Raw genomic sequence first — 15,527 nt, 5'->3', positions numbered from 1 at the left:
ACGAGGAGGAAATTAAATAAAAGGATTTGAAGCTTCTATCTGCAGGCCCAAATCTTCAACTAGGCCCATGTTCACAATTTTATCTTTAGGCCCAAATCCAACTTTGAGATTTCTTATTGGATCAACCAGATATTTAAACCCACGTCATTATTATCTGTAGGCCCAAATGCACATAACATAGATCTCTCAGTGTGGATTCTCAAAATTGAAGACAATATTTGTATTAAAAAAATAAGATAATAATGACGTGGTAGATTTCAGGTTGATCTCTGGTGGGGTTCGCCATTTTGATGAGTTTTGAACCATCCAAACGTTTAATTTGCGTGGTTCAGATTTAACATTTTTTATATTTTTATTTATATTTTTTAAAATATAAACTTATAAATTTTTTAATAAATATACATTAAATATATAATTTTAAATGTCTAATTTAATATTAAATTTTTTTATAATTTTTATAAATTAATTATTCAGATGTAGTATAGATAGTCCAGATTTAATATTAATATAAATAAAATATTAAAAATAAAGATAATATCCTAACTAGCACTTTTAATTTTTTTTTTAAAGAATGTAAGTTAGAAATTTTAAATTTAAACTGTTTAAAGTAAACCTAGATAACTAATTTATAAAAAATTTTAATATTAAATTTAAATCATTTAAATTAAGTCTATACCGTCCCAGTTGGTGATAAGTAGATGCAAAAAAATTTATTATCTTTTATTTTAATAAATATAAAATAATATATAAATTTAAATTATTTAATTTAAATTGTGCAGATTTTATCAAGGGTTGATGAGTACTAAAGATGCAGTAGATTTCTCTAATCAGCTAGATATCGCTGTGCATGCTTTTGATGAGTTGTCATCACAATATTTGTACAGCTGTCCAAAATGATAGAGGAAGTTACTTTCAAATCGATTCCCCCTCTCTTCCTCTGGCTGACTTATTCGAGTTACCCAAACAAGGGTTTAAAACAAGGTTATTGAACGTATGAGCCATTGATTTAAGAATTAAAAATTGAGCCGTCATTGAATTAATTATAATTAATTTAATATATATTGTTTATTTTAGTGTTGAATTTTATCTGAGAAATAAAATTTTACAAAATATTATAAGGCTCATGAACAGATAAAATTAAAAAGTAAAAGAATGAGAGGATGTGGTCTCATTAATTTAGCAGAGAAACTTATCTTAGGTGTTTAAAATTACTCTCGACTTGTTTAACTTTTAAGAGTACACATTCATTATGTGTAAAAAATAACAGAGCATGAGGCATTTTTAGGAGACTTATTAGGGCCTATTTGCATACACTTTGAAAATCAATTTTGGCTTCAAAATAGTTTTAAAAATTTTTATCCAAACACTTCAATTTTCTAAAACTCTATTTGGCTTTCCAAACTTCATTTAGGAGAAGCTAATTTTTCAATTGAAATCTAAATGGGTCCTAAAACTAAATTAATATGATTACATGTTGGACCTCTACATGCAACCCCTCAAATTAGGTTTGACATGCAGAGTTGCACGCATTTACTTCTTTAAATTAAATGTAATTATATTATGTGTAGTTCAAGGGAAGGCCCATTTAGTTAAACAAAATGAAAGGGAGGAGAATTTCCTATCATTTCCTTTTTGTTTAACTAAATTAGGGCTTGTTTGATTGCTTGTTTTCAGAACAATTTTTTTAAAAGAACAGAAAAAAAATTGTTTGAAAATGTTTTCTCGAAAAACAAAAACTTAAATGTTTTGGATGTTTTGTTACTTTTTATTTCACAAAACTGAAGAAAAGGTATAAAATATCATGATTTCATTAATGATAATTATGTTAATAAAATAAATTATTCTTTCACCAAACATTTCACCAATTTAGATAGGTTTTTCCGAACGGATTTTTTTTTTTTTGTTTCCTAAACTTGGAGCAGCATTGCTGCATAGTAATAATAGTAATAGTAGTTTTTTATTATAGAACAAAATTGTCCATAAAAAATCACAAACTTTAATTTAATTAAAAACAAACATCTTAAGTATATAAAGCTAACTACAAATTCATTTGTGTTCCCACCCTTTAAGATGTGAGGTTTGTCCTAATATTACTGTGCCCCATTGAAACTACAAAAAAAAAAAAAAAGCTTAAAATAAAAAATTAGTTTTTTTTTTTTAAATCAAATTACCAGCCGGTTAAGCAAGTTACAAGATCATAAAAGTCCACACCTAACTATATGATCAACATTGTAATTTTTGAATGCAAGGTCATATAAATCTGGATTACACAGTATATCTCCAACATCTGCTACAAAGTAGAAATACTATATCCTTTAAAATGCAAGGGAACTCATCATAGCAACCATAAATATCAGGCAATGTTTCATATATATATGTATCTAGATGACTCTGAAAATATATCTATCAATGAATCAAGCAAAACAATTAAATTATCGTCACATAATATACTAATTTCGCTAAAAAAAAAGGTGCTGCAAATGAAATAAAGTAACTATATTTTGCCCCTTGACAAGAAGAAATAATTACTTTAACATTCCCTAGGGATTTCCACCTATGAAAAACAGTTATCTCGAGAGCTAATCTCTGGGGAATCTCAGCCCGCAATTCAATCCAATTTGACCGAAGAGAATAAGTAATACACAAAAGAGAAGGAAGAGAGGAACCCAACTGTGCCTGTAGCCAACATGATGGCCAGAACCATGAAGAGAGAGTATCCCAAGTACAGTGATGCAGAGACAGGGCCACTCAGATTCTTGAGATCAAACACCAGATAGTTTATGGAGTACAAGAAGATGTATATGGCCACAGATCCAGAAGCAAAGAATGATTTCCACCACCATCTCCAATCTTCTACACACAGATGCATGTAAGTCAGAACTAAAGACACCTCAGCACAGACCACCACAAGCAGAACCAGAACAACTAAGAGGAACCCAAAGACATAATAGACACGGCCCATCCAAATACTGGACATGATGAAGAAGAGCTCTATGAACAGGGTTCCAAATGGGAGGGTCCCTGCACCCAGGACTAGCAGCCATGAAGGGTACTTCTGTGCGGGAATTTCGCGAGGAATTTGATTGGTTCGGACTGGATACTCGATGTGATTGGCCCTGGCACCAAAGAACCCTCCAATAAGGGTAAGGGGAACCGAAATGCAGAACCAGAGTAAGATTAGTATAACAAAGAGTGAAAATGGGATGGCTCCTGTGCTGTGGCTTCCCCACAATAGAAAGTTCAAGGTTGTTAGGATCAAGAAGGCAATGCCGGGGAAGAAACAAGCCGCCCTCCATGCCACTGAAAACCAGCCTTTCTGATCACCACAGCCAATCGTTCTCCAAAGGCGAACTGCCACATATCCAGCTGCAACACCAAGTATCAGGTAGAAAAACAGCATACCAGTAATGAGTGTTCCGCGAGAGGCTGGTGACATGAATCCGAGAGCTGCAAACAAGATTGTCACCACAGCCATTCCAAGAATCTGAACCCCATCTCCAACCATTATACATAGCAATGAAGGGTTGGATGGAGCGCGGAATACATCCCCCACAACAAGCTTCCAACCTGATAACTCTTCAGTCATCTGTGCTTGAGCCTCCTTGTCAAGCTCCTCATAATGGGTTAGATCCCGGCGAACAGTCCTCAGTAAGATCACAAGAACAATCCCAGCAAGGAAGGTGATCACCATGAGAGAATTGAGGATTGAGAACCAATGGACTTTTGATCCCTCCATCTTCAAATAGGCATCCCATCTGGATGGCCATTTGATGTCACTCTCCTCAAAGGTGACCTCATAGGTGAAAGCCAGTGGCTGCCCTTCTTTGATCTGCATTCCTACGGTGGACGGATCACATTTAATAGGTGACGGGTATTTGCCATACATTTTCAAGTTTTTGGCAGAGTCAAAATTATGCATAACGCTGCACGGTATCACCTCAAACCCAACAACCATGTATCCTGGCAATTCTGATTCCCCTTTACCAACTGTTGGGATCACTTCAACCGCATCGCCAGTTCCCATTACACGAGCCACATTGGGTTCCTCATATTTGTGCACAAGAACATTGAACTTGAGATGGTTAAACAGATAATATGCATCTTGAATCTTCACACCAACAGGGTACCCGGTCCATCGTAGAAAGTATCCATCTTTCTGTGTAAAGCGAATGGCGGGTAAATTATCAAGAATCAGATTAACCTGATACATTTCATCAATCCTCTCTCTAAGGATCTTGAACTGATCTGCCGACAATGAGTCCAACCGACACAAGAATATCTCCGATTCATTAGTGTACATCTTAAATCGGTATGGTGAGTTCTCGATCCGATCTCCCATGAGGAGCTCGCCGAGATTCTCAGCACTGTCCTTAACACCGCCCGGAGGCTTGCAAAAGGGCAAGCTGTAATAGCTAAAGGGCATTTCTGTATCAATTGAGGTAAGAGAATTCACTTTCACCGACAACTCATCCCCAATCACATACTTGTGGGGATAACTTCCGGGAAGATAGAACCCATATGCGGATTGAAATATCAAGCAAAATGCTGAGACCCACAAGCTAAGTTGATCCGAGAAAACCATCTTCGGACGAATCATGCGAGTTATGTATCAGATCTGAAAGACCCAAATACCAAATGAGTAAAGAATTTTAAAAGTAAAAAATAAAAAAGCTCATGCTCCGACTAGATTCTCAGGCCAGAACAAATGAAGATGCAAAACATTGAAACTAATATAGCAATGAAGACAGAATCAAAACACGCACATAGCTCAAACAAGAAGCAAACCAGAGTGTTTTGAGAGATTCAAGAATTTCACTGACCTCAAACGAAGCCCAATAGACATAAATTTGAGGGATCTCTGTGAAGAATGGAAACAACGCGCATCTGGCGAGTGGCGATGGCGATGGCGATGAAAGCATTATATGTGAATTGATTATTATACCCCTCATTTCCCCGTTATGGACAAACCGCCACCATTCTCGTTAAAGATTTATTTCACACTCTTCATGTGCAACTCAAAACAAATTTTAATTTTACCTAGATTTTATATTCATGCTGTGCACAAGAACATTAATTCTCGTTGTTTAAAATAAACGAAAGAAAAGAGTGAAATTTAAATTTATTAATTTTTTAAAAAAGACACAAAAAAATAACCATAAATTTTTATTTCTAATAACTTTTATTAATCATATTTTTTATTCCTAGTATAATATTAAAATTTTTTAGTTATTAGAATACATAAATATAAATAATAATTTATTTTACTTTCACAGAATATACAAAAAATATTACTAGCATTTTATTTTAAAAATAAAAGGTATTTTTAACTAAATCTTACCCCTAATAAAATAGTCAATTATCTTTAAACTTATATTATCTTTTTATATTTATCTTTATTTAATAAAATATTTTATTTTAAAATAAATTTTATTTTAAAATAAGTATAAAGTGATTCATTTCTTATAGATATTTAAAAAAAATATATTAATTATACATTAAAACACTAAGAATTCGTTTAGTTGAGAGTTTTTGAAGGAGAGGAGAGCTCTCACTTGGTTAAGAATTTTGGAGGAGAAGGAAGTCAAAATTTCCCTCCCCTTATTTTGGGTCTTTCTAAATTTGAATTTTTTTTAAGCCTTATTTGGTTAGGGGAAAGGGGAGAAGAAATTTTAAAAAATTCCTCCTCCTCCCCACCTTCAATTTATCAAATAAGGGGAGGAGAGCCCTTACCTCCCCTTGTTTGGATGGAACAAGGGGAGCTAATTTTATTAATTAATTTATCCTCATAATTTTTATCATATTTCAATCTTGCCTTTAAAATAAAATAAAATCTAATGGGTGATTGGCTTTGCATCTCTCCCATTCTTGCTCATATGTCTTGTCTTAGGAGCTCTTGTCACGCATTGTTTCGTCAAACATTGTGAGTTCTCCTCTGCTCCTCCGCCCTCTTCTTATTTGTGCTTTGATATGGCTATAGTATTTCTTTGTTCATTTTATGTGATTTATTATCTAATTCATTGCTTTTCAACCTACCTTTTGTTTGGCCTCTCTATAATCTATCTATTATGCTCGATCATAAATGTATTCTTTCCAATCCCTTTAGGTCTTGTTTTGAGGTTCATGGATGTTGTCCTTTGTACTTGATAATTCTATTAGTACTTTTGTTGAGTTTGATGGATAAAATAACTCATTGAGACAAGAAAACTCACCTAACTATGAGCACTCACTCACTATTAACAATGCTTGCAGCAAGAGGATAAAGAGTGACTAAGGAGAAGGAACTAATGTGAATGAGCTAATAGGAGTAGTGTTAGCAATGGCTAAGGCAATTTGACAGGAAAATGTAATTGTAGGACAAAATTTCAAGAAGATGTTACAATTATCAGGTGAAGAACTTTGAAAAATGTTTGAAGAATGTTGGTGTGATATTATAAAATTACTTAACATATATTGATTTCTTATGGTTAATAATGATGCGCTTAGGGCATCAATTCAATGGCTAGCTTCAGTACGAAGGAAATGATAATAGGATGTTTTATAATTCTAATTAGATGATCTTTTAACAACGTATAATGACTTTTTGGCCAAAATATGACTCTTAGGCATTATTGATAATTTTTGTATATTTTGTTAGCTAGATGCTCAAAATGTGATTCTTAAGTATTATTAATGACTTTTGAATATTTTGTTAAATGCTTAACATGTAGCTCTTGAGCATGGAATGATGACAACTATTGATCTTATTATTCATATAAAAAAAATTGATATTAATATTAGGATTTCAATTTCCTTGGTAGGCATATTTTCGTTTTGATATTACTTGCTTTCTTATTAATTTTTAGGCACCATCTGTCTCCACAATTAGTTTTTTATATTAGGATGATTTTTTTTGCAAATTTTTATGTGTGATTCTTTGATAGAGGAAAAGGAATTTATTGTTGATGGCCAACATATATAATTCTTTCTTATGCAAATTTTTACCCCTGACATTAATTTTTTAATATAATTATTAATGAAAGTATCACTTCCTTGGGGAAAAGAAGTAAAAAAAAAATTAATAAGACTAGAGTGCTTTTAAAAAAATATATATACAATTTGAGTTTAGATGTAAAATTAATTTGTATGACAACAAGTTAAAAAAAATTAAAATTTTTTTGTATAAGTGTATAATGGTAACTTAATTGTTATCTCCCCTCTCCTTTTGAACCAAATAAAAGATCATTAAAAATCTTCCCTCCTCTCCCCTCCAACAAAACTAAACAAGATAACCAAAAAACATTTCCCTCTCCTCTCCTCCCCTCTATCCAATGGCAGAGCCACGTTGGGGTGAGGGGGTGCAAATGCACCCCCTCACTTTAAAAAAAATTATAAGTGTAGCATGTAAAATTTACAACTTTACACTCCTATTTTAATATTTTTCCTCCTTTGGACTACATAAAAAATATTTAGGTTTAAAAACTTATTAGATATATAATATATTAATGATTCAAATATGATATGAAGAGTATATTTATAATAAAAGACCATATCAACTAAATCAATATAATTTTTAAAATGAAAAATATGATAAATTTATTTATATTATTATAATTTTAATCCTGGCATAATTATTACTATTTTTTTAAAAAAAATATTAATTTTTTATTAAATTACTCCGCAACCCCTGACTCAGGATCCTGGCTCCGCCATTACCTCTATCCCTTCCCCTCCCTACCAAATATATCCTAAAAAGCCTTTACACTTTTTAATATTCAATATCCAATTTTTAACCTCTTAAAAAATATTTTATATTTTTAAATGGGAGAGTACAATTTAAATTTAAAAAGCTAAAACATAAAATATAACTTTAATTTTAATGTATGTAATTAAAATGTATTTTTAGAACAATTTTAATTTATAAAAAACATTAGCATCGGATGGCACTGTAGAACTATAGTGCCAATCCAATGCAACTTACAAAGGTCTCATACAGTGTCAATCTGACGCAGATTACAAAGCAGAAAGAAGATTCTATTTTTTGGCGAAAATGATTGTAAGGAAAAAAGACAATTAGGGACTTTGTAAATAAATATATAAATGACAATTAAAGATTTTAAAATATAATATGATTTTTATTTACAATTAAAATTTTTTAATTAGTGAAATAATCAATAAAAAGTCACTCATGAATTTTTAAACAAAGTTAATTGTAAATTTAAGAATAATCATTTGTGAATATGTAAATAGTTAATTATAAATTTCTAAAGAGTTTCATAAATATATACTTGTTATTTGTGAATTTAAGGAGAATTATTTATGAATTTTTAGAAAATTAATTGTGAATGGATATTCAAAACATGATAAAGTTCTTAAATTATTGATTTACAATTAAAATTATTCTTGTTCATCTACAATAAACATTTCATATATTTACAAGTAACATTTGTTAAATTCATAACTGACTATTTTTGAATCACAAGTAATGCATAAATTCATGAGATTATCTTTTCATTCACAATTAAATTTTTATAAATTTATTATTGACCTTTCTAAAATTCACAAGTTTCTATCCTTAAATTCATAAGTGATAATACATAAATTCATAAAATTATCCATTAATTCACAATTAACTTTCCATTGATTCACAAGTAACATTACTTAAATTCAAAACTAACTTTACTTAAATTTATGAGTTACATTTAATTGATTATTTTAGTAATTATTTATTTTTTTAATTACAAATGAAAATCATGTTCCTCCCTGATATTTCAATAATTTGAGATATTTAATTGTCATTAATGTCTTTTACAACGCTTGTGATTGTCATTTTCCCAATTTTTAACATCTTTCATTATGAGTAATAGTCTTATTTAAATAGAATTTTTAAATTTCAATAAAATTTAACTTCAACGAGACTTTTTAAAATTGAAGAATTATCTAAATAAAAGTATAATAAATGTTAAAAGACTAGTGTCGTTTATTATTAATGTAAAACACCAAAAATGCCTTTTTTTTACCTATTTAATTTAATTATTAAATCACCACTACTAACCGAAGAACAAGTAAAAAAATATTATTTATTTCAATCAACATAATTCATCAATAAATAGAAATTTATTTAAAAAAATATGAAAATATTAATTACTTCACTGTTCTTTACTAAATATAGCATAAAATATTAACAATCAATGCATTGAATGAGAAATCAATAGTGTGCTTGAGCTTGATATTCTAGAAGCGAAAGCCGCTATTATTGAAAAATTAATTAGATGATTGTCCATGTGTCAAGAGGGGAGAAAAATGTAGGGTTGATGTAGTTTCATAATACTTATTCTCCAGAAGATGGCATGGGCAACCAAGAAAGTAAATAGGCTGCTATATTATCTCCACATTGTGTCTAAGATACTTGAGAGGTATCATATCAAGTTTGTGGAGGATAAGGAGATAAATCCTGAAAAATTCAGCAAAAAGGCAATGCTCAAATGAAAATGAATCTTGAGGGGACGCATTAGGTATTGGATGCTAGTACTGATGAGGAAGATATGAAAGTTGGCAAAATTAGGAAGAAGGAGGAGGGAGAGAGAAAAATTGGAGAAACCTAAAAGCCCTTTGCACCCATATTTGGTATGCTTATTGCATTTGAGATATTCCTCCACCCTTATCCATTTAAGGCTATCACCAATGAGGACTTTGCCAAAATGCTATGTGAAGTGGCCAAAAAGGAGGATGTTTTCCCTAAGTTTGTGTGGGAGATGACTGAAAAATTGAATGGGCTAGTCTTGGCAACTATCTAACTGAACTTTATGCCAGACAAGAGAGATTGGGTGCTCAATAGAAGAAAATTATGGAGCACTTCAAGATCCCAAGATCCAATGTGGCTGATGTTGAGTCATTGTCCATGAAGGTGCCCTTACCAAGGATTGAAAAGGTATATTCTAGTTCCTCCTCTTCACACCACACCGAGAACCAAAAATCAATTCCATCTATAGGCCAACCAACACCTCCCATTGATCCATTTCAGGATCTTCCTTCACCTAACCTTTCCTCATCACCTAAGTCATCTTAATCCTTTAAAGATGATGACTTAGAGAAAACCTTGATTGATGTGGTGGATTCTCTCATCAAAAACTAGCCCCCACCACCACCTACTGTCTACAAGACTTCTTGACTTTCATTAACTAAAAATCTTGAACCTACGACTTAGCAATCAGTCATTAAAACTTTCATCAGAAAGAAAACAATTCCTAACACTAGAAAATCCTAAAAGCCTAAACCAATTCTTAAGGAGGAATGGAAGAAACTTGCTGAAATCTAGATTGAAATTGTGGTTGAAGGTGCTAAGGTAATTGAGAAAGAAAAGGCCAAGGAGTCATGTAATACTTGAATAACAAGTTGTAAGGTCACCCTTATGAATCCACAATTAATCTCATAGTCATGGTAATCATAGGACATTCAAATAAATTACCATGTTTGTAATTTTACAAAAATAGAATCTCAAATTTTCATAATTTAAAAATACTTACAATATTGTTTAGTAAACTCAAATTAGAGTAAAATATTATTATTGGAAGAATGGGATATCCCATGAGAGTCAAAGGAAATTAAAACCATTTGGAAAATATTAGGGAATGAAAATCAAAGACAACGACGTGTTGCACAATATCAAATAACATTTTGCTATCAAATGACAACATCCAGGGGAAACTTTCAATAAGCCCCATCTCTCCATCAAATGTCCAAATGAGGTGGTCTAGGTATCTATAAAAACTCTTTTAATAAACTATCTAATAGCATGGACTTCACTCCCAAATTATTTCACACATAGAAGTTAGACGCCGAAATATATTTTCATAATTCTTTACACTTATTCAATTAAAGCGGTGTCCAAAACCCCACATGCATACCAAGAGGTACCACTAACACCCAGCATCTATTTGATGGACTTAAGACTATCTGTACAACATGCTACATGTATTTCAAACTTTAACTCCTTATCCCCTTTAATATCAAAATAGAAGGGAGATGTTTAGCATTGCATAAATCATTAAAATTTCAATACAAATTTTATAACAGTATTCGTTTCACTTGCACTAGTATTTTGATCACATTAGAATCAATCATCTATTTTTACAACACCCTTAGGGCACAAAATACAACCATCTAATCACAATTACACACATAATGCAAATGCAACCAAAATATATTTTCTAATTGCCAATATTCTAAATATTACATAAAATAAATAAGGTTTAGAGGCTTTACAGTAGGAATACTAGATTCCTAAGCCTCTGGAGCATTTTTCCTTTTCGCACCTGAGCTAGAGCCTGTAAAACATTGAAAGAGAGGGGTAAGTATAACCACTCAATAATCAAATAATCAAGTACATCTATCCTATGCAATTGCATATCAATTGATAAAAAAACATATGAATGATAATTGAATATTCAAATGTATGAAAACGCATATATCACAATTTTACTATTTAGTTTATTTTTATTTTCACAAATCAAATCACAAGACACATTACTAAGATACAAACAACCATGTGATAATGGTCCAATCTACAACCATAATGCTTATTGTCACAATACTAATAACCATGTGATAATGGCATAATCATTATCATGACTTGCTACAAACTTATCAACCATGTAATATGTCAGATTAAATTATGCATGATCAATTTCTCCTTATACTCTTCTTATTTCCTCTTACTGAAATGATGGGCTATAATATCAATTAGGACTTCATCCGTGTGACTGGACTACCCAAGCATACCAATTCTAAGTAGGACCTAGCCAAAGATTATAATACTCATTCTCGAACCACAACTTTTTCCATTCTTGAATCTTTGAGGTGTCATAAACCTTAAACTAGTCTCCTCAATAAACAGGTTGAAGATAGTTAGGTTCAAGCCCCTCAACAAACTAAAGGATAGTCTATCAACAAATAGTGGGATAAGGCTAGCTTTCGTGCGCTAAAAGGTGGCTATAAAATATCATATGGATTTATCTACTTTTCTCCCAAGGTGAACTCCATCCAAACAATCATGCAACATATAATGCTCACTTATTTTACAAATTCACAATTCAATTAATATATTGGGTTAAAATAATAAACTAACCCTTGTGAGCATCTTTAATAATTTCTCAAATACTCTTCATTTCAAAACTTTAAAGCATATTTTTCACATCACATAATCATCAAACCAACATCTTATTTCAACCCATAATCATATATGAGAAACCTTCAAGCTCAACTTTTCTTTCCAAACATAATAGTAGTATTTTAAATCTATCAAATTCACACATTTCATGTTTGGCACATATACATAACCACACAAAGTATTCATCCATATCACATCATTCATTTTCAAAATAAAATTCAATTAACAAAAAATCACACACAATAGATTCTCTCGATTACCTTAAACCTTTGAGAGGTCAAATATTTACCTCTCAATAAATTTTACTTCCAAGCTTACTCTTGAAGCCAAATATGTGCACAGACGATTAATCTACAATTAATTATGTTCATAACTATTAATACCATCCCAAATAGGTTTTCCTCTTCATATTTGAACACTAACTTGCTTTAATGATTAATAGCCTCATTAACTCTTTCGAGATCATTAATATCACCCACCCACCTCCTAACTCACATTTAATAGCCAAAATTCAAACATCAATGTCCACCTATAATCATTAATGCATAAAAATCCCCATCAATGATTTCAATAATTCAAATAATGCGTGTTAACTTTATTTAAGTCAATGGTTTCTAACCTATAACCTATATGGACTAACAATTATCTCCCATAAACTAACCATTACCATAACTTAAGGAAAATGGGTTGGGTAGGAAGAAGAAGAGATGAAAGTACCCTTGGTGTTTATTAACTTCAAAATGCCTTCAATCCTCTTGAAAATGAAACTCTAGCAGAGTTCTCTTTGTTCTCTTCATTTTCACTTTATTTTCCCTTATTTTCTAAGCCTAAAATGTGACTTATTTCTATAAAAAAAAAAATCAATCCTGCGTCATGTTGCAAGTCACACACGCCACGACATGTGGGACAGAGGAGGCTGATTCACATTTTCTAGCTTCATGTGTTATGGCACACGATGCACGTATTGCATCATGTAGCATAGAGACTTCTCTTCTTAATTTCTCCCCCATTTTGATGCCCAAGTGACTAGGTTCCAATTTAGACCCAAATTTATAACTGAAACCACAACTAAAACACTCATTAGTCTCCTCTGACCACATATCACATAATTCCTACTTAATTAAGTTGATCCTCAAGAGTTTAATTTTTCATGATGTTGTAAGTCAAACTCATCAAAAAAATCAAAATTTAATTTATTATATATATATATATAAAATAAATCATTCCAAACCTAAATCCAAATATGAATACTTTATTTTATATATATATATATATAATAAATCATCTCAAACCTAACTTCAAACTTGAATCTGAAATACAAAATTACAGGGAAGACATCCTGGAGTATAGAATTACATAATTTAAAAAAAAAAGAGACGCGTGGCATGAATATGTATCTTGTTATCCTACTTTTATGCATATAATGATGATATTCCTAAAAACTTGTTTGATGATAGAGTACAATGACATTGGTTTTGTTCTTTTGTATTTCACAATTCTTAGGTCTGTTTTTTTCTTCTTAAAATATTATACTTCTTTTTATCAATCCATATAGTTGAATTAACTTATATTTGTAACATTCTCAGTTTTAATTCTTGATTTATTAATGATATAATCAAGTATAATTAAGTGAAATTGATGCAAAGAATCATTAAAGAGGATTAAGGGATTTTTTAGGCTTGGATGTAGCCTTAGGAAGGGATTTGGGATTGAATTCAGGCTATATATGCCTAAAAGAGGGAGACAGTATAAAGTGAGAGTTTTGTGCCACGAACGCAGCATGTGCATGGTTCATCATAGTGTAATAGGCTAAAGAAGAGAGGAAGAACCTCTATATGCAATCCATCACGGCATAGGAAGCATCCGTTACAGTGTATGGTCACAGAATGACATGAATAAGGCCTTTTGTGCCACACACCACAGCACATGACTTATTTTCTACAGAGTTAAGTTGTGACAAACTCAAAAAACATAAGGAAATCATAAGAGTTAAAAGGAGAGAATGAAGAGAACAAAAAGAGCTCTACTAGGGCTTCATTCTCAAGGGGATTGGAGATATTTTAAGCTATTAAATCTCAAGAGTAAGTTTATTAACCTTTTCTCCTTCCTTCCCAAGTCATTTTCAGATGTTTTGAGTTAGGGTTTATTAAGGGGAGATGATGTTTGGTCTATATAAGTTATGCATCTAAACCTATTGACTCAAATGGAATTAATGAGAGTTGTTTGAGATATTTAAACTAATGACTAAGGGTTGTACATACTCTTGATCAATAAGGCACATTTATATTCAAAATTAGGGCATTAATTGTGAATGTTTGGGGTTGTTTGTTAACATTAATAACCCAAGGAGAGTTTAATAAAGTTAGTTGGGATGGATAGAAGCTAATAAAACCTATGGTTAAGCTTGGGTTTTAAGAAATGAGAATTATGGGAATAGTCAAGTATTGAAATAAGAATATAAATGGTGTAACTTGTGGTAATGATGAGTTTGGACTTTATTAATTATAAAATTAATCGCCCAGGCTCTATATTCAGCTTGAAGAGCAAGCTTAGAAGTAAGTTATTAAGGAGTAAACCTTTAACCTCTCAAAGGTTTGAGATAACTAAGGAAAATTTATTTTTGTACAGTTGTATGTTAATTGAAATATAATTTGGAAATGGATTCATTTACATGAAGGATTGAAATTTTATTTGTAAATCCATGCAAAAATCATGCAAGGTTTTCATTAACCTTAATTTAGCTATAATTGTGGAGTTGGAACTTGAAATAGGTGTATACTACAAGTATGTGTAGAAATGAGTAGTTGACAAGTTGCTTTGATAATTGTGTAAATGTGATGATTGAGTAAAGTGGAGAATATATGTATGTGTGTGAGTTTTGAATGATGGAGTAATTATGAAAATGATTATGTTGCTCACATTCTTTAATTGTTGATGCAATTGAAAACAATAAGCTTGTTATATTATGTAACAAGGACATGTAAATGCATATGAAAGTATGAGATATTGCATGATCATTTGGCAAGAGTTCACCTAAAGAGAGGAGCAAACAAAATTCATATGGTATTTTATGGTTGCCTTTCGGTACAGGAAGGTTAGCCTTGTCCCATGGTTTATCAAGGGACTATCTCATAGTTTGTCAAGGGACTTAAACCTAGTTATCTCGACATGTTCGTCAAGAAAACTAGTTTAGGGTATATGTCACCCAGGAGATTTGAGAATGGAGGAAGCTATGGTTCAATAGCGAGTACTTTTATCTTTAGCCTGGTCATTCCTCACTATTGGTGAGTTTGGGTAATCCAGTCACACAAATGGAGCCCTGATTAATATTATAGCCTACAGTTTCAATTGGAGAAAATAAGGAGGCTATAAGGAAGAATTG

General features: G+C 31.5%; 1 protein-coding gene across 2 annotated transcripts; it reads right to left on the bottom strand.

Annotated features, from left to right (window-relative positions):
• Nucleotides 1-2,386: 2,386 nt before the first annotated feature.
• On the bottom strand, nt 2,387-4,954 carry LOC129307724 (transmembrane 9 superfamily member 11-like). 2 transcript variants are annotated; one of them, XM_054948592.1, is made up of 2 exons: nt 4,821-4,954; nt 2,387-4,615 (listed from the first exon to the last, which is right to left on the bottom strand). In XM_054948592.1, exon 2 carries the CDS (start codon nt 4,595-4,597, stop codon nt 2,609-2,611), a length of 1,989 nt encoding a protein of 662 aa, XP_054804567.1. In that variant the 5' UTR covers nt 4,598-4,615; nt 4,821-4,954; the 3' UTR covers nt 2,387-2,608. The 2 variants fall into 2 exon arrangements, with proteins under 2 accessions (XP_054804567.1, XP_054804568.1); XM_054948593.1 differs by having other exon boundaries at nt 4,764-4,821.
• Nucleotides 4,955-15,527: the final 10,573 nt, after the last annotated feature.

This window comes from Prosopis cineraria, unplaced genomic scaffold, assembly GCF_029017545.1.
Source record: "Prosopis cineraria cultivar Desert tree isolate PC_DT_omini unplaced genomic scaffold, ASM2901754v1 PC4, whole genome shotgun sequence".
Classification (NCBI taxonomy): domain Eukaryota; kingdom Viridiplantae; phylum Streptophyta; class Magnoliopsida; order Fabales; family Fabaceae; genus Prosopis; species Prosopis cineraria.
Note: the sequence above shows the minus strand (reverse complement) of the source record. Positions and strands in the feature narration are given on the sequence as shown.

Bases quoted from the DNA above. Each gene is read 5' to 3' on its own strand.
- LOC129307724 (XM_054948592.1), bottom strand. From the start codon at position 4,597: ATGATTCGTCCGAAGATGGTTTTCTCGGATCAACTTAGCTTGTGGGTC.